The 17,887-nt window shown below is 46.7% G+C and overlaps 2 protein-coding genes across 7 annotated transcripts in view; one reads left to right on the forward strand and one right to left on the reverse strand.

The window, feature by feature from the left end:
* The first annotated feature begins 4,932 nt into the window (after window positions 1-4,932).
* Window positions 4,933-12,640, forward strand: nkx1.2lb (NK1 transcription factor related 2-like,b). 3 transcript variants are annotated; one of them, XM_044205865.1, is made up of 3 exons: window positions 4,933-7,155; window positions 8,839-9,001; window positions 11,390-12,640. In XM_044205865.1, exons 1-3 carry the CDS (start codon window positions 6,841-6,843, stop codon window positions 12,136-12,138), a joined length of 1,227 nt encoding a protein of 408 aa, XP_044061800.1. In that variant the 5' UTR covers window positions 4,933-6,840; the 3' UTR covers window positions 12,139-12,640. The 3 variants fall into 3 exon arrangements, with proteins under 3 accessions (XP_044061800.1, XP_044061799.1, XP_044061801.1); XM_044205864.1 differs by having other exon boundaries at window positions 4,941-7,155; window positions 8,779-9,001; XM_044205866.1 differs by lacking the exon at window positions 4,933-7,155 and adding an exon at window positions 7,184-8,034 and having other exon boundaries at window positions 8,779-9,001.
* Window positions 12,641-14,075: 1,435 nt separating this feature from the next.
* uvssa (UV-stimulated scaffold protein A) overlaps window positions 14,076-17,887 on the reverse strand; it is a 50,062-nt gene continuing 46,250 nt past the window's right edge. For all 4 annotated transcript variants that reach the window (XM_044206166.1, XM_044206164.1, XM_044206165.1 and 1 more), the window contains one exon: window positions 14,076-16,112. In XM_044206166.1, the coding sequence (XP_044062101.1) occupies window positions 16,019-16,112 (94 nt within the window). In that variant the 3' untranslated portion in view covers window positions 14,076-16,018. The remainder of the gene's footprint in view (window positions 16,113-17,887) is intronic.

The following is a 17,887-nucleotide window of genomic DNA, read 5'->3' on the forward strand; positions in this document are numbered from 1 at the left end:
TAACCGGCCATGTTACCGCGGTGTGGCGCACTGAAGAGTCTCCTGCTGTATGGGCTCTGCTTATCCCTCTGTAGCTTTTTGATGGCCGCTGGAGATCGCAGGAATGCTCAGAAGATATCTCATCGGTGGATTGACATGAGATTATTGGATAGCCATGGTGCCCAGAGCATCAACCCTATTTTTTGATAATCCCGTGGCCTTTCCTTCAGCACCACTCTTACACCAAAACTCCCACACGCACTCGCGTTGACACATTGTTTTATTTATTTTCCAAATGGTATTCATACCAACTTGAGCATCGTCCATGCTACACTTGCAGGAAAGACAGTGATTTACTGGTGTCGCGTTCACTGCACTGTGTTAGTTTCAGCAAAGGACTGTGCCTGTAGTTAAACTAACTGCTAGAGAACACACACACACACACACACACGCTGATCACTGAGCTGTGACTTCCACCAATAAAAACTCATCTGGCCCCACTGCCTCAGCCTAACCTCAGGGTTACACAGAGATCACCAAAATGACCTCCAGTCAGGTGGGGAGGCAAGGGTGAAGTCACCTGTCTGTCATCCGCAAATCCATCCTCCTCCTCCTCCTCCTCCTCCTCCTCATCCTCCTCATCCTCTCATCCTCTCCTGTCCTAATTCAACTTAATGAATCAACTGAGCAATATTTATTCAAATAAAATCGATAAAAAGGGAGAACAGTATGAGTATATTTCTTTAAGTCAGGAATTCACGTAATTGAATTTGATTGGTTATCTGCATTGATTTGTACCTCATCCCTGCTCCAGCTGCTCAGCTCCAGCTGCTCAGCTCCAGCTGCTCAGCTCCAGCTGCACAGCTCCAGCTGCACAGCTCCAGCTGCACAGCTCCAGCTGCTCAGCTCCAGCTGCTCAGCTGCACAGCTCCAGCTGCACAGCTCCAGCTGCTCAGCTCCAGCTGCACAGCTCCAGCTGCACAGCTCCAGCTGCTCAGCTCCAGCTGCACAGCTCCAGCTGCTCAGCTCCAGCTGCTCAGCTCCAGCTGCTCAGCTCCAGCTGCTCAGCTCCAGCTGCACAGCTGCACAGCTCCAGCTGCACAGCTCCAGCTGCTCAGCTCCAGCTGCTCAGCTCCAGCTGCACAGCTCCAGCTGCACAGCTCCAGCTGCACAGCTCCAGCTGCTCAGCTCCAGCTGCTCAGCTCCAGCTGCACAGCTGCACAGCTCCAGCTGCACAGCTCCAGCTGCACAGCTCCAGCTGCTCAGCTCCAGCTGCTCAGCTCCAGCTGCACAGCTGCACAGCTCCAGCTGCTCAGCTCCAGCTGCTCAGCTCCAGCTGCACAGCTCCAGCTGCACAGCTCCAGCTGCTCAGCTCCAGCTGCACAGCTCCAGCTGCTCAGCTCCAGCTGCTCAGCTCCAGCTGCACAGCTCCAGCTGCACAGCTCCAGCTGCTGCGGCCTACCCGGCCTGTGATTGAACGCCCCAGTCAGAGGAGTCAGGCTTTCACTGCGAGCGAAGCAAGCCCATAACGGAATACAGAGATCACAGGAGAACCACCAGAGGGGGGGGGGCTGTTATTGTGAAGGTGTCTCTCAGAGTCCAGTCCTGCAGGTTCACTAATAGTTTTTAACTCTCAGGGATGAGTCAGACCAGGCAGGAGTCAGCTTAAGTGAAATGTTATGGGACATATATTTTAGCATTATAACACTAATATGTAATCATTTATGTTTAAAGGATAAGGCTGACAATATTCTATATTTTTCTTTATTATATTGTATTTATTATTATATTTATTATATTATATTGTCAACAAATTCCACGTGCAGACCCACACGAACAACGAATGTATCTACGAACAAGCATTGTGTGCGTGTCCAAAGCCTGATGTATATTATTCCAAAAACTAGTAAATACACATCAATGAGCCGCTATGGGAGTGAATACTGGACTACATTCAAATGATAATGTAAACTTGAAAATGAAAACGCAATTCCACAATAGCATTGTCATTTTCCACATATGTATAATATGATAATTGAATATTGTCCACTGTACAGCAGGTTAATCAAACAGCTTTCCATTTTCATTTTAATGTGGTCAGAGAACGCCCATACGAGTGTGGAAATGAATATGAAAATTGGATTACTGCATTTTCATTTTTACTCAAATAACATACATATGTGGAAAATGATAATGCTATTGTGGAATTACGTTTTCATTTTCAAGTTTACATTATCATTTGAATATCACACCATGATCACACACACGGTACTTTATCTTGACTTTGTTTTCGGTCACTGACGTCTCCCGTAGGACCCGGGAGCCCCCGGCAGGGCGGGCGGGCCGAAGCTACTGAGGATTCTCAATTGATTTTATTGAATTTGTTGACAGTAAGAAAAATCTAGAATATCACCAGCCGCAGCCTTTAAAACAGGTCCCAAAGTTAGCTTGGTTTTTTAAAAGGCTCAGTAATTTCCTGACACTGGATTTCTGGTCCAGAGTGTGTGTTCCTGGTGATGAAGGAACATGCCACCCAGTGCGACAGTGACGCTCACTGATGTGTCTGAACAACAGTGGAGCTCTGTGGCTCAGAGGACGAAGACATCTGTATCCCTTAACTGCTAACAGTGACTGTAATATCGCCTGGTTGCAATGCTGCTACACTGCTTCAGGCTTGTCAATTTAAAAGTGCTGGAATTCAAATGAGTAAAATATGGATGGATAAAAGTACGAAAATCAGGTAAGAGAAAGACAGAGCCACAGAGAGGGAGACAGACAGAGACAGAGACAGAGACAGAGACAGGCAGACAGTAGAGTGTAATGATTCCAGATGAGCTGAGTGGTCTGCCTGACAACTGAAATGAACAGGAATCAATAGTGAGAGCGTCTGTCTGCAGCAGATAAGACGCACACACACAATGTTGACTATTAAAGACGACAGCTTGAGATATTACACTATTAGTTATGCTATTTTTAATCAGCTATCATATTTAATTAATTCTTCAGGTCAGATGCTATCTGAGTGTCTAACTGTGGGTATGTGTGTGTATGTTGGGGGGTGGGGGGCTGTGTGTGTGTGTGTGTGTGTGTGTGGAGGACGTGGGGCTATTACTCCTGCAATGGGACGAGGAGGAGGGCTAATCTAAAATATAGAACCTTGAACAGACACAAAAGAGAAAAACAGGAGGAACAGAGGAAGCGGAGGAGGGAAATCATTTGCACTATGTGCTTCATAATAATAATACATAGGGGTACACTGATATAGGGTTTTGAAAGCAGCCATTTTGTGTCAGCATTCAATAGTTTTACATTTTTAAAATCAGTATCTAAGTATTCAGTGCGTCTTGTCAAACCTGTCAGAAACAAGGTTTCGGTTGCGAGCCACTCTGCTGAGACTGACAGCCCAAATGCAAGCACACAGCTGAGGCAGCTGAGCGCGGAGGCAGAGGCGGAGGCAGAGGCGGAGGCAGAGGCGGAGGCAGAGGCGGAGGCGAACACATCGCCAGCACAGCAGACATACTGTCTAAAATGCTGGACATGTGCTTTGATGCTTAGAATGTGAATGTAAAGAATACAAATAATTTGGCTTGATTTGATTTCCAGTAATATATCATTAGATATGCAATTTGTGCATATTTCACAAAAACACAGGAAAGTGTATAAAAGTATGCATGTATTAATCCCTGACTGGTGTATGTAGTATAAATGTTTTTTTGAGTTACAGGAATGCACCAATAATAGGAACAATCATGCAGGAAAACGGAAAAAATGAATACTAATAACAATAAAAAGAGGAAGACATATTCATGCAGACTTGTGTGGACTGTGTCTCAGAAGCCATCCATCCAGTGAAGTATTGATCAGCTGTACAATAACAATACTGACCGTGGAGACAGCAGAGCACGCCACCTCCCTCTGAGCGGCCGCCGCGAGCTCAGGCAGCTCAAGCTGCTAATTATAGTAATTATAATTCATTACTGGCTGAGATTAATTTAATAAAGAGGAGGCTGAGCAGAGCTCGTTAACCTTCATTAGAATAATTATAGACACATGCAGACTGGTGAGAGGGAGAGGCACACACTGTGTGTGTGTGTGTGTGTGTGTGTGTGTGTGTGTGTGTGTGTGTGTGTGTGTGTGTTTCTTATATCCCGGTGGGGGCTTGAACCTGAACGCACACTAACCCAGGGGGACTTGTGTCTCCTGGGGACAGCTCGTTAAGGGGAAAGACTTGCTTTTAGGGTTCAGGTTACAGTTAGTGCATTATGTCAATGACTGTCCCCCAAAACGTGTGTGTGTGTGTGTGTGTGTGTGTGTGTTCTCAAAACAATAATAAAAAAAGTGAGAACATTTTGCAGATCCTCACTTTAAGTTAATTATTAATTATGAGTCAGTAACCTCTTTATTTACACTGTCATCTTACCGATACTGAAGCCTTTTATATACTGTACAGTTGTGTGGAATATTTTTGGTACTTTTCGTTATGACATTATTTTACATTATTTATAAAACATAAATATAACATTGTTGCTGACATTCTTCTTATTATTATTATTATTGTTATGTTATTATTGTTGTTCATTATTGTTCTAAATTTCTGGAGGTAACAGGACATTAGATATGAATTTTATTTCACTAAATTCTTCAGAACATTTCCAGATTTCAAGTCAGGGCTCAGTCTAAACGGCACAAGGGTCCAAGGCCAAAAGACAGGCAGACATTACTCCGTTGTGCTGTCCCAGACGTAGCGTGGACGAGGGTCACACTGACGTTTAGACTTACACTAGTTGTTATATGTGTATATATGTGTATTATATATATATATATATATATATATATATATATATATATATATGTATCTTTAACTTGATAGGGTAAACATGGACTTCTTTACTCTCAGTGAAATCCAGAAGAGGCTGACTGACGCCTTGGACTTCATCTGCAGATAGATAATAATAATAGTTATAATATAGTATATATATTGACACTCTTCCATGCTCTGCCCTGCCACTCTGCTCATTGTTCCTGTAGCAGTGTGTGCTGGCAGTGCTTTATGGTTGTCTTCCACCATAGTTAAAATGCTAATATTTCCCAAGGTGAATAAGCTGCTGTGATATTTAATATAGTTAATATATTGACTGTTTTAAAATAAAGCCATAAAGCCTCCAGCTGGAAGCAGGAAGTAGATCAAAAGGCTCCCGTAATGGGTTCAGCTCTCTGATTGGCTAATCATGTCTCTTTGTTGCAGTCATTATTTTGCTCAACTTTTAATTTCTTCCTCCTAAGGATCATTGAGCAAGGCAATTACATGGAGCTGACCTTGTGTATTAGGGCCGGGGAGGAGGACAGGAAAGATGTCCCATCACCTCTCTTTCTTTTTTAATTTCTTCCACAACAATATAAAAAGTGTGGCGTCAGAGCCTCCATCACTATTTCCCTCTTCTCTGTGGCTGAAAATGAGAGTCAACGGAATATTAAGTCCCTTGCATTTGAATAAACACGTCGTGTGTTAAATCAAAATCCAATTCTGTGGTCTATTATTTTCTGGCATAGTAATGACTGCCAAGGATTAGGAATCAATATTTCACTGCAGCGGGGACATTACCGGCTTTATTCAGGCCGTAATTGAGTTTTGAGGAGAGGCCCTGCCCTGGAATCTGCATTCAAGATAAGGGCCCCTTTCATGTGGACGCACAAGTAAAGCTAGAGCGAGGCGACCCGCCAGCTAGGCCTACTGTCACTCCGCTGCACTCAGTTAGCACGGATTCTAGCTATCATGACTCGGACCCGGCTGTAGTAACTGTTGTCAACCTACCTGTACACCTGCACCTGCTTCAGGCAGGTATTTCACCTGCTAGCCTGCAGAGCAGCTAACACTTCACTTATTTCACTGCTGTGTGGATGGAAACAAGTTCACGTCATAAGGTCTGCGAGCCGGTTCCGCGACTATTCCCGCCCTCTGGTTCTCCTCGTGCTCGGATAGCAAAGTGGCCCAGACCGCACGCTCCGCGCGCGCGGCCCCGAGATAATAGACCATTAGTGGAAGTGGGATTAATTTGTAGCCAATTACAACCCGCAGAGTTGAATAGGAATGCATAAATAAGGAGGGAGACGGACACACACACACACACACACACACACACACACACACACAGCATGTGAGTAGGGTGTATGATAGAGGGTCCTCGAGGGGCCGGCTAAAAACCAAAAAAGGCGTTGGAAGCTGAAGGAGAGAGAGGGAGAGGGAGGGAGAGAAAAGATGGTGATGAGAGAGGGGGCTTCACTTAACTAATGGGGAGAGAGGGACAGCGAGAGAGAAAGAGAGAAAGAGAGAGGGGGCGCGAGCTAGTTTGAACTATTGGAGAGATATATCAGCGTCCGTCCCGCCTTCAACTCCTGTCAGGCTTCCGGAGCGCGCACCCACCGGTGAGCAGACGGAGCGCGCGAGGCTGGAGGTCGGGACGCCAGCGCTGTTTGTGAGTGTGCCGACACGGGAGGACGGCGCCGGAGGCTACCAGGCAGGCAGAGGCGTTGTGCTGCCGCGCTGGATGCGCACGAAGAAGGGAAGGAGCCGCAGAAAAGAAGACAGAGAAGAAGTTTCAACTTTGACGGCACCACGGCCGGTAGTCCAGATAAAACTGTCCAGACTCTCACCCATGGAAAACTTTAACGGGCTGGAAACATCACCTCACACTGGATGCTGATGGACTCGTGAACCGGCCTGCGGTGTGAAGTTACTGTTCTGACATGAACAGGCCTATCATACAGTCCCGTTAAAACGGTTTGGTCTGAGTCATTTTTCACCGCTCCTGCATTTTAATCCGGATTCTTAATAGGCCTTTATGGGAAAGGGAGAGTAAAGTGATGAACCGGGACAGAGCGGTACCGGGGCCCGGAGCGGACGGGGTCCAGACCGTGATCAGCCGGGACAGAGCCGTAGCAGGGCCCGTGGCGGACACGGTCCATCCCGTGATGAGTCGGGACAGAGCGGTACCGGTGCCCGGCGGGGACGGGGTCCAGACCGTGGTGGGCCCAGACAGCGGAGATATGCTGGACGGAGGTGCTGCCGGGGAGAAGCGGCTCTTCTCCAGCGCGGGGGCCGGAGGCAGAGATGCTCAGGCCATGGAGAACCACTCGGAACCTCCGCCGACGAACCCGGTGTTAGCCCCGCCACAGCAGGTAGATGCGCGGGGCCAAAGTTCATGGATGTTCTCGGGGAAAGGGTGTAGTTGTAGCAGCAGAGAGTACCACGACACCTGGAGACGCAGAGTGTAAATAAAAATAGATCCACGAGGATCAGTAGACAGAGCAGGCAAACAGGCAGACGTGCATGAAAACACAGAAAAGTAGCCGCAGGACCGCAGCGGTGGCCCGCGGCCCGCGGCCCGCGGCCCCGGCTGTGCTGTGGGTGCTCATTCCTCTGCTCATGGGAAACGCCTTGCGGGCCCGTGTGTCCTGTCACGTGAATTTAGATAGAGGCACTTTGCTGACTTGGTTCTGCAGCCTGGGATCGATCACACCGAACGGAAACATGGGCCGCGCTCCGTTTCCCTTCAGCTGAATCTTCCCAGCCAAGCGGAAATGTCAGGAAGTTTTAGTTTGAAATACGCGTGTAATTCACAAAGTAGACGTATTTCTATGTTTCCAGCCTGAAACAGATTCCGGGTCAGTGCCGCACACCACAGCCCGGTCTCCGTATCGTCAGGTGCCGATGGGCCCCCGGGTGCTACCCGCGCGCTCCCTCGGATTATTTCAGGAGAGAATTATATTGTTAATGTGGGATTATTCGCGTGACATGCTCCAGGCCGGCCTCGTTAGTACATGAAGGATCCTAATCAGGATGTAGTGCAGGGGAACATGCGCCGCCTTTTTGGCTTGACATAAATCTTCAGGCTAGAAATCCAGCGCAGGCTCCGCGGTGGGCGCCTTCGGCTCCGGCTGCGGGCAGGGATGCGAGCAGCCTGCTGGGGCTTTCTGGAATCAGACACGATGTGTTTGAGTCCACGGAGAGAGGCTCAGCTCGACCTGCCGCCGCCTCAGCGGGAAGCCGCACACATGGTGCGGATGGAATCACTGTAGGCCATCGTTACAACGCGGGGCTTTATTATTAGCATTATTGCTTTTATTATTGTTGTTGTTCTTATCAGTGTTATTGCTATTATATTATCATCATCTTCATTATTGTTATTATATTATCATTATATTATTATTATTGTTATCATTATTATTATTATATTATCATCATTATTATTGTTTTTATATTATCATCATTATTGTTATATTATTATCATTATATTATTATTATTGTTATTATTATTATATTATCATTATTTTTGTTATTATATGATTATCCTTATATTATTATTATTATCATTGTTATTGTTATTATATTGTTATTGTTATCATATTATTATCATTATTATTGTTATTATTATTATATTATCATCATTATTATTGGTATTATATTATTATCTTTATATTATTATTGTTGTTATCGTTGTTATTATTGTTATCATATTATTATCATACTTATTATTATCATTGTTATTATTATTATCATTATTACTGTTATTATTATTATCATCATCATTATTATTGTTATTATTATATTTTGATGGTTGATTGTTTTCTTAATCAATCATTCATTTGACAGATTGTGTAGTGGTGTAAATGACTGATAACACTTATTTCCATCTGAAACCATAACTCAGAGTGAATGAAAATGGTTCCTGCAGGGAACCCGCTGAGCTTTAACAAGCACCAGAAACTGTCAATGAATAATTCCGATGCGTTGTTTGCCAGGGCCCTACCGGGCACCGGACCACCTCTTTCTCCGTACTGGACATCCTGGACCCCAACAAGTTCACGAGCAGCCGGCGACACCAGCAGCAGCAGCACGCGAACCACCGGGGAGAGCGCGAGCTGAGCGCGTACGGGGCAGAGAACCGGAGAGGAGGAACGGGGGAGCGCGAGCCCGGCCTGGAGCCCAGCAAAGGCCGCTACGGTGCGGAGGAATACCAGAGCAGTAAGTCGGAGTTCCCTGTGTTCCCGCTCACCTTCGGCCACTTGTTCGTTTCTCTGTCTGTCAGTGTGCTGTGTTTTCCCGCCGTGGCGCTGTGTTCACCTGACCCCGGCAGGGACGGTTCACCGTGTGTTGGGTGGGTGTGTGTGCCTTTTGGGAGCCCGTTCTCTTGTTATAGAAATGTCCGCTTTTCTGCGTGAACGCTGGTTTCTCGGAGTGCTCCGGTGGTGGTGGGGGGGGGCAGGCCGGGAGGCCAGCAGGCCGGCAGGCCGCGGGTCCGGGTAGAAACCAGGCGGCTTTAGGGATCCAGAAGTGGGAGCGGTTCGGTCTCGGCTCTCTGCCAAAGAAAAAAGAACAGCATGGAGCTGAGTTAAAAAGAAGAAAGCATGCAGTGATTGGCCACGGTTCGTGTGTGTGTGTGTGTGTGTGTGATCGGTATTATTGATTGCTGAATATCTGTTCCTATCACGCTGTTCAGAGCCGATGCTGGCGAGTCACACCTGTCTCTTTCTCTCCTTCACGCTTTACATTGAGCGTCGCTATTTTCCCGCCTCTGGCCATTACATAGCGCGTGAGTGCCGATGAAAAAAGGAGAAATGAAGCTGCGTCCCGCGTGCTGTCAGTGCGCAGCCAGTCTAAAGCTGAAGGGCCGGACACGGAGCCGGGAACAGCGAGGCGCGCAGCGGGGGCTGCTCCGCGGAGCCCCGTGTCCTCACCATGCCGATGGCCGCGCTGCTAGGACGCCATAACGCTCTCCAAATAAGTCCAATCGTATCAAACACAGGTCGGGTTCATTTCCGCACCACTGAACATCAAGGTCCTCACTGCAGACACTGTAAATGAATTCACCCCATCACCTTTCAGCAGGTGTTTCGCTTCCAGAAGCTGTCTCCCACAGTCACAGGTCTTCCAGTTACCATTAATGCATTTATTACTGACAGCATGTTTGTGCCCTGAAGGCCTGGGAGCCAATCAGAGGCTAATGCAGAGTACACAATAAACGCGTAGGATTCAAATAATATATTATTATATATTGAAATGGCTTGTTAAAAAAAAAAAAAAAAAAAAAAATATATATATATATATATATATATATATATATATATATATATATATATTATTATTATTATTATTATTTTAACAAGCCATTTCAATATCGGCCCAAACTTTCATGTGAACGGTTTGTCTTCTTCCGTGAGGCCCAGCACTCAGACGGGGAACAGGCCCGCCCGCCGGCCTTCCCTGCCAGCGTCCCCACGCTCCAAACCCGCGCTTCTTTTTCCGGTTCATTTTAGGATTTTTCCACTGAAACTGTGTCAGTTTAAAGTTTTATGCATTTTTCTTTTTATGTCCGTTTTATTGGAGTCATAAAGTACATGGCACATGCTCACAGTGGATTTCCAGACAGACACAAAGGACTTATTAAAAGTCACGGACTGAATGAGGAACGCTTTTATTAGACATTTCAGTGTTGCACTTGTACTACAACTGCAATATGTTCATGGAATATTTTTAGGATAACAAAATGGGTTTGTTTTGTTTTGCGTTTTAACTTCTAGCTAAAGTTGTAGACCCGAGGCTGGACTAGCAGCGGGCCTGGAGTCGCCGTGTGGCTGACACATTATGTTCCTGCTCTCCGGAGCCTAGTTTGAACTTGACTTCCTGAGCCGCTGCTGGTGTGTGTCCCTGGCAGCGGGGGGGGGGTGTTCAGAAGTGGCCCACTGTTCATCCTTGAGGGTCCATCCGGCCCTGGTGCCATTCTGGTCCAGCTCTTTGACTGGTTGTGTGATTGGCCCCTCTGGAAGTCCTGTGACATCAGGGGAGGCTGGGCCACACTGCCAAGTTCATTTCAACTATTTTTTATTTCATTATTATTTTCACATTGTGTGCTGTCTTGTTAAGATAGTAGTGTTATCTTTATAGTACATAGTTGCCATATATTGTACGCTATATTACACTTGGACAAAGGTGGGCCTGAGCAAGACCAGATTACCGAAACACATTCACACCTGGGGGCCTGAAGGTCCTGGTCCACAGTGTGGCAATTAGATTTACTGCGAATGTAATTGAAACACCACTAGAGCACAATTAAACTAAAATGCTAAAGGCTTTAACCCCGTTTCAAAACTTAGATTTAGCCTTTATTATTTCAGGTGATATTATGCTTGCATGGTACATATTCCCATTATTTAATTAAATTACCTCAAACTGGGGGTACCAAAAGGGCCCCGGGCCTTTGGCTCCGTCCGCCACAGATGTCGATGCTCCGTAGTTTTCTCGAGGCCAGCGCAGAGCGGCCTTTGCCTCACAGAAGCCTGCTGCGGGCGCTTAACTTCTCATTATGGGATGGACGTTATTCTGACATTGTCTTTGTTGTGTGTGTATTTCCAGAGGAAGGCTTTGTATACAGAAGCCCGGATGAGGATGACTACCACAGATCCGGGACCCCAGATTCAGAGGCTCCGGACGGGCCCTACAGCAGCGAGGAGAGCAGCTCAGCTCTGCCCAGTAATGGAGAAAGAGATCTGGGCCAGCACAGCCACCAGGACCCCGGCAGAGACGCCGCGAGCCCCGGGGGAGGCCCTGCAGGCCAGATCACCAACGTCCAGTCCAGCGGGGGCCAGGGCCCGCAGGGCAAGCCCAAGAGGAAACGCTCTGGCTCGGACTCCAAGTCGGGGAAGCCCCGTAGAGCCCGGACTGCCTTCACCTACGAGCAGCTGGTGGCGCTGGAGAACAAGTTCAAGTCCACGCGCTACCTGTCAGTGTGTGAGCGGCTCAACCTGGCCCTGTCGCTTTCCCTCACTGAGACCCAGGTCAAGATCTGGTTCCAGAACCGCCGGACCAAGTGGAAGAAACAGAACCCCGGAGCCGACACCTCCGCCCCCACCGGTGCAGGAGGAGCGGGAGGAGCAGGAGGTACGGGAGGAGCAGGAGGAGGCCTGGGGAGCCTCAGCCCCCTCAGCCCATCGCCTCCAATCAGCGGGCACCTGGCCATGCACGCTGGCTACGCCGGCCACCACCACCCCCCCGCCGGCAGCCTGGTCCAGCTGCCTTTCCTCACCGCCAGCCACGTCCTGTCCCCCTTTATGCTGGGGACACAGAGCTACGCTGCACCCGCCTTCTACAGCACACACCTGTAGACACACACACACACACACACCCCCCCGACAGGTTCATCCTCAGAAGCCCACTCTGAGCCCAGAGAGACGGGAATGTATGAATGAACTGCAGCACAGCAGACAGACTGTCAGCGTTCAGCTCTCCTTTTTACTACCAACATTTGAAGGCTTTAATTTCAACGGATTATTTTGATAGAATGTGAATATCTACCAGAAACTGTACATAAATCTATGTTCTAGCTCCCTATTCCGAATGCTGTTTTAAACTACGTAATAGACAAATAGTTGATTTCTTTGTTTCTAAAAAAAAAGTCTGTATGAATATTGAACGTTTATTTATAACTTAAGGAATGGCTTGATCTGTTGTCAGTACTGTGTAACTCCAGCTGTGATTGTTTTCATTTCTGTTATTTATTGAATTTGTTGACAGTTTCCATAAAATCCTTGGATGTACTGAATCCTCAACTCAACATGATATGGTCCTTTGATATTAAAACAATGCCAATTAAACACTGAAAACTAGCCCAGTGAAGTCATTTTAATGGAACAGTCTGACAGCACGGTGGCTCAGAGTCAGCGCTGTCTCCTCAGCAGGAAGGTCCTGGTTCAGCTGTGGCCTCACTGTGCGAAGGTTGCACGTTCTCCCACGTCTGTGTCGGCCCGTCCCCACAGTCCAGCAACATGCAGGTCAGGGACACTGGAAGGTTTTTCGTCTTTGTGCATTAGTCCTGACTGGCAGCCTGTTCGGAGTGTACCCTGCCTCTCACTGAACGACCCTAAACAGGTCAAATTAAAAATAGCCACGCTAGCTGCTCTGTGAGGCTGTACTTAGACACAGCCGTACTTTGAGCTAAATGCTAACATGCTCACAATGGCAATGCTAGCAATGCTCATTAGTTTTGCTGGTATTTGGTTATAAACCAAAGTATTGGACGAGTTCAAATGTCGACCTGATGATGGCGCTAGATGAAAAGTCAGAGGATGACCAAAGTCGGTAGGATTCATCCTGTGTGTGTGTGTGTGTGTGTGTGTGTGTGTGTGTGTGTGTGTGTGTGGGGGGGAGTCACTGAGCCATCAGGATGCACCGGGAATGAACAAAAGTTGGTAGCAGTCCATATAGAGGTTGAGATATTTCTCGAAGAAAGTGACCAGCTGGTGGCGTTAGAGGCGAAGTCAGAGGATCACCAAAGTCAGTAAGATTCATCTTCTGGGGACCCGGAACGTCTTTACAAAATTACACGGCAATCCATCCAGTAGTTGTTGAGCTATTTCAGTATGAACCAAAGTGGCGGGCTGACCGACCAACACACCAAAATTGCCATCCCTCGAGCCGTGTAGCTGGCGCGGCTAAAAATGGATGTTCAAGAGCAGAAGCAGCTCAGCCCGATTCAATGGCTTCCTGAATCACAGCCCGTTTCCATGTTGTTGATTCAAATGATTCAAATAGGGATGGAGTTACCGGGGGAGAACCAATCAACCAATCAGGTGTTATTAAGAATGTGGACATCATCTTCCTACAGAGCTGAAAACAATGGTCACACAAATGGCAACAAGCGCAGATTAGATCGACACAGCTGTAGAGGTTGTTGTAAGTCAAAGAAATACCTCTTAATCTGCTCATTTCTTCGATTGTCGTGAAAAACATTAATGACTCAAAGCTGTTAATGTTAGCGGCTCGACTTTGTCAACTTCAAATGACATCAGTGGGATGGATATGTCACTTGTTACCGATTGGTTAGGGCAAAACATCCGTTAACGTTCACCTCAGTTAGTTTGGTTCATTTCGAATCCATTCAGTTCAGTTCAGTTGGAATTCCAGTAAGAAATGGCGTCTTGCAGCAGTGTTAATGCTAACCCACACTACACCAACAGCTTAGATATCTCAAAAGAGTAGGCTACGCCACCAATTTAGCATCGCACTTTGTCACACTCATGATGGACAGTTAAAAAAGTCAGCGCAGCAGAACCACACAGTCTTTTTTATTTCACACATTCCTCAGTTCCACAAAGCAAGTTTACTGCTGACAGTCTGGTCAGCAGTGGTGAGTCAGGGGTGCTACGTTAGTGCTAGCAGCGGCTAACGCAGTCTGCAGTCTGCAGCCTGCAGCAGAGACGAGCAGCAGCTGCAGAGCTCTGCTCAGCTCACGTCTTTCTGACTCCACACCAACACATTAGTTTCAGTTTCACACCTGTAGCCTTCAGCCCCGACCGACCGACGCCGACTCGAGTGACATCACTTGAGGACGTTTATCAGACTGCACACAGCTGGCTCTGACACACTGAAGGCTTTATACTACTTTTTCACATCTGCAGTAGAACGCCCCAACACCTGCAAACACACGCTGAGGTGTAAAATGGATGTGGCGTTGCCTTTAACTTAACTAAGTGGTGAGAAACAGACTTATTACTGTCTGGGAGCATGAATACAATTCCTGAAAAATATACCAGACTTTAAACCGGAGAATACCAAAAGAGACAATGGGAATCACCACCTTTCCTCCATCTGAGGTTTTTATAACAAAATGCCACACTGATGCTGCTACAAGGCTCTATCATTAAATCCCACACTCGACGTTGATCACCGAGCTTGAAAATCTGTTGCTCTTCATATTTAATGAGTGATTAACACGGCGGCATCCAGACGTTTTACCTCACATCAGCAGGGTGTAGGTTTATGTTATTTTCTGTGTTTATTACAATTTTTGTTACACTTGAATGAAACAGGTGACAGGCAAGTGCTCCCTTCATTAATACAGAGGCCAAGTACCTGTGCCCCCCTTGGGACCACCCCTGTAAACCACGTAGGTTTCCTCAGCAGTTTCTGAACAAAGTAATCCACCGTGTGATTAAAAACCGGGACTGAAGCTGACTCCTCTGAGTCATGCTGGGCTGGAGGTGTACAGGCACTGGCCCGACGGCCACAGCCCAACATGTCTGAATGGGCATGAGACAGTCCAGGTGGGCCACACTCATATCTGACAGAGAAGCCCAAAGTGCATTTAAATGGTAAATGGCTGCATTTATATCACAGGTTTTTCCTCTCATCCACTCTCTCACACCGAACGCAGCGAGCTGCCGTGCAAGGTGCTGGTCTGACCATCGGCCTCTTGCCCAAGGACACTTCGACATGTGGACAGGAGGATTTGGGGATCGAACCACCGCCCCTGTGTACCTCCCCTCTGCCTCCTGAGCCACAGCCAGACTTCGATAACTACTCTGTGCTGGGGCGTGCTGTCATCTCGGGTCTTGCGTTCGGATTAACATGAAATTCATTCCTAATGATTACATTCATCCTCAGTTATTTCTTAAGTAGCTTCCTGTCCAAACTTTCAACGTGGCGCTGCAGGTCTGTGTGCTGAACTAACCCTGACTTAGTCTCATTAAAGTAGAGGACAGGGCTGAGGACAGAGATTTACAGTTTGCTTCTGGTACAGTTTTTTTTACCTGCATGATGTTCATTTAAAACACATGGCTTCAATCCCCAAAAACACTAAACAAACAAACAATGAATTCAACCAGAAAATACTAGTACAAAATCAGTCAGTTATACATAATGAAATTGGATTGGCCGATGCAAAGGCTGAACAATGTGGCTGATAAATGTTCATTTTCTGGTAGCCGGTCGTTATTCATCAAGTGTGTCAGAAGCTGTACATGTATGGCCAGGAGAGGCACAACACACTCATTCAGGAGTACGCACGTACATCTGAAACAAGCGTCTCCTTAGGTTATCAAGCAGCAGTCAAATCATTCCAACGGCGTCAGAGTGTTCAAACAAACAATGGTTTACACCAGACCAGGTCCATATACTGTGTGGGCGCATCAATAAATTAAAAGAAAAGCTAAAAGAAGCATTGAGTCCATCTCATTTGGTTTGGAGGCACGTTGAAGTGGCTGCAGGTCAGTTGAGAGCGTAGTTGAACTGGTTGGAGAACTTGTCGTGTTTCCTCCTGTCAGCTTTGCTCATCACCTGAGCCACTCTGCGCATGGTGCTCCTGGAAGGAAGGACAGCACAGACAGCAGGACAGGGACACAAGAAGTGAGAGAAAAAAACTAATCCAAAATAAAAGGTACAATCTTCACACCCAAAAACATTTGCTGAGGAAACATGGCATATCCATAGTTAAGGATCATTCATAAAGCTACAGACTGCAGTGCACACGCTGCAACAGCTTTAAGGACATTTGGTTACTAAACATTTAGCTATGCTGAATACGCTATGGAGGGAAGTCTGATTACACATTTTAAGGTGAAATGCAAACAACCAGACCCCATTTCATAGTGTCAGGAGGCTCCCGGCCTCTTTGAATGAGTAGATAATGGCTAGCTTTACACATGGCCGCGGCCTGTTGCTGGAAGAAACCTACATGTGTAACCCCAACTGTGCCCTGAAAACCTCCACCAGCACACAGCAGCTGCTCTGTGCTCTGCGGTCCTGGCCCTCCAAGAACACTGCTGTGCTGTGCTAAATACAAAGTGAAACGCTGGGAAAGAATGGAGATTCCAGCAGTAAGCGGGTCAGCCCGCAGAGGTCGGTCCTCTGACGCACCTGGCACAATGACCAACCATTACCAAGTAAACGTTTATGTTTCACCAACATCTGGCCTGCCTCAAAGATTCATCATTATTATCTATAACTCTTTGTTTTGTTAATTAAATTGAGCTAATTCTATCAGCGTGATCTGATGTCCTGTAACATATGCCTCCATATGCTTGGCACAGAGCATATTCAGTATTTAGAAAATATATATCGTAAACAACCACCACACTACTTAACTACTGTGGTACTGAAACAATACGTAGATATTATCGTGGGATATAGAATTGGTGTGAAAGTGACCATAATCATGTAAGACACAAAGCATCTACTGCATTGTCAGCTACACTGTGTGAAGAGTCAAGTTCAAATGGACACGCTGACCCATGATGCAACAGCAGGCGTCCCCACTGAGTTTATACATGCAGGCCAGGAGAACACAACGCAGCCTGTGAAAACGGTTCTAAGAGGTCTTCTGTGGTTTTGGAGTCTGAAAAAATACTCTGATGATGTCATCAGGGTTTGAGCCGTTTGAGCCCTGCGTTTTGAACCGAAGGTACAGAGTTTGAAAGATGAGGGCTCTTAACAGGCAGGGAGGGTCTAATAAAAGATGCTACCAAGTTGCATTTTGGGAATTGTAGGATCCAGTGTTTCTGAAGCTTGACCATGGTCTGCGTGAATACTCGACTCTGACTGGCTGCAGGGTGTTCATTAATTCCCGATAACGGACACCTACTAAACAGTTCCAGGGAAAGTATCAGCCTGTATCTAAAATAAGTAACCATAGCAACATGGACGCAGTCAAAACCGCTGTTTATAATTTATTGCAACACTATTGTAACATGAGCTGCAGGAAGTACACTGCCCCTCTGAACTTCCTGATACGTTGGATCACGAGCGGTCATCTCACCTCCCATTCGCTGTTCAACTCGTTACTTCAGGCTCTTTTGTTCGTGAAAATCTTGATATTGATTTGGGGACAATGACGTGGCTGGATAAACGTACTGTCAAATTATATTTACTGTTAGTCAACCGTGCGCAGTGTTGTTGACTTTGAATGTTGCTAGCATAACGTTAGCTTTCTGGCTCAGAGCTGAGCCAACGGGTTCTATGAGCTGAGCGGACTAGAAACATCTCCAAGTCGTATCTAAGGTTCGTCCTATTTACTGGAGCGTGAACAACGTTTCCATTGCATAAGAACCTTATGGGATGGTAATGACAAACCCCCAAGTG

The sequence above is a fragment of the Siniperca chuatsi genome, linkage group LG8, assembly GCF_020085105.1.
Source record: "Siniperca chuatsi isolate FFG_IHB_CAS linkage group LG8, ASM2008510v1, whole genome shotgun sequence".
NCBI lineage: Eukaryota > Metazoa > Chordata > Actinopteri > Centrarchiformes > Sinipercidae > Siniperca > Siniperca chuatsi.

Coding starts and splice junctions, on each gene's coding strand:
- nkx1.2lb (XM_044205864.1), top strand. CDS start 6,841: ATGAACCGGGACAGAGCGGTACCGGGGCCCGGAGCGGACGGGGTCCAG. Junction 7,156..8,778: donor TGTTAGCCCCGCCACAGCAG/GTAGATGCGCGG, acceptor GTTGTTTGCCAG/GGCCCTACCGGGCACCGGAC. Junction 9,002..11,389: donor TGCGGAGGAATACCAGAGCA/GTAAGTCGGAGT, acceptor GTGTATTTCCAG/AGGAAGGCTTTGTATACAGA.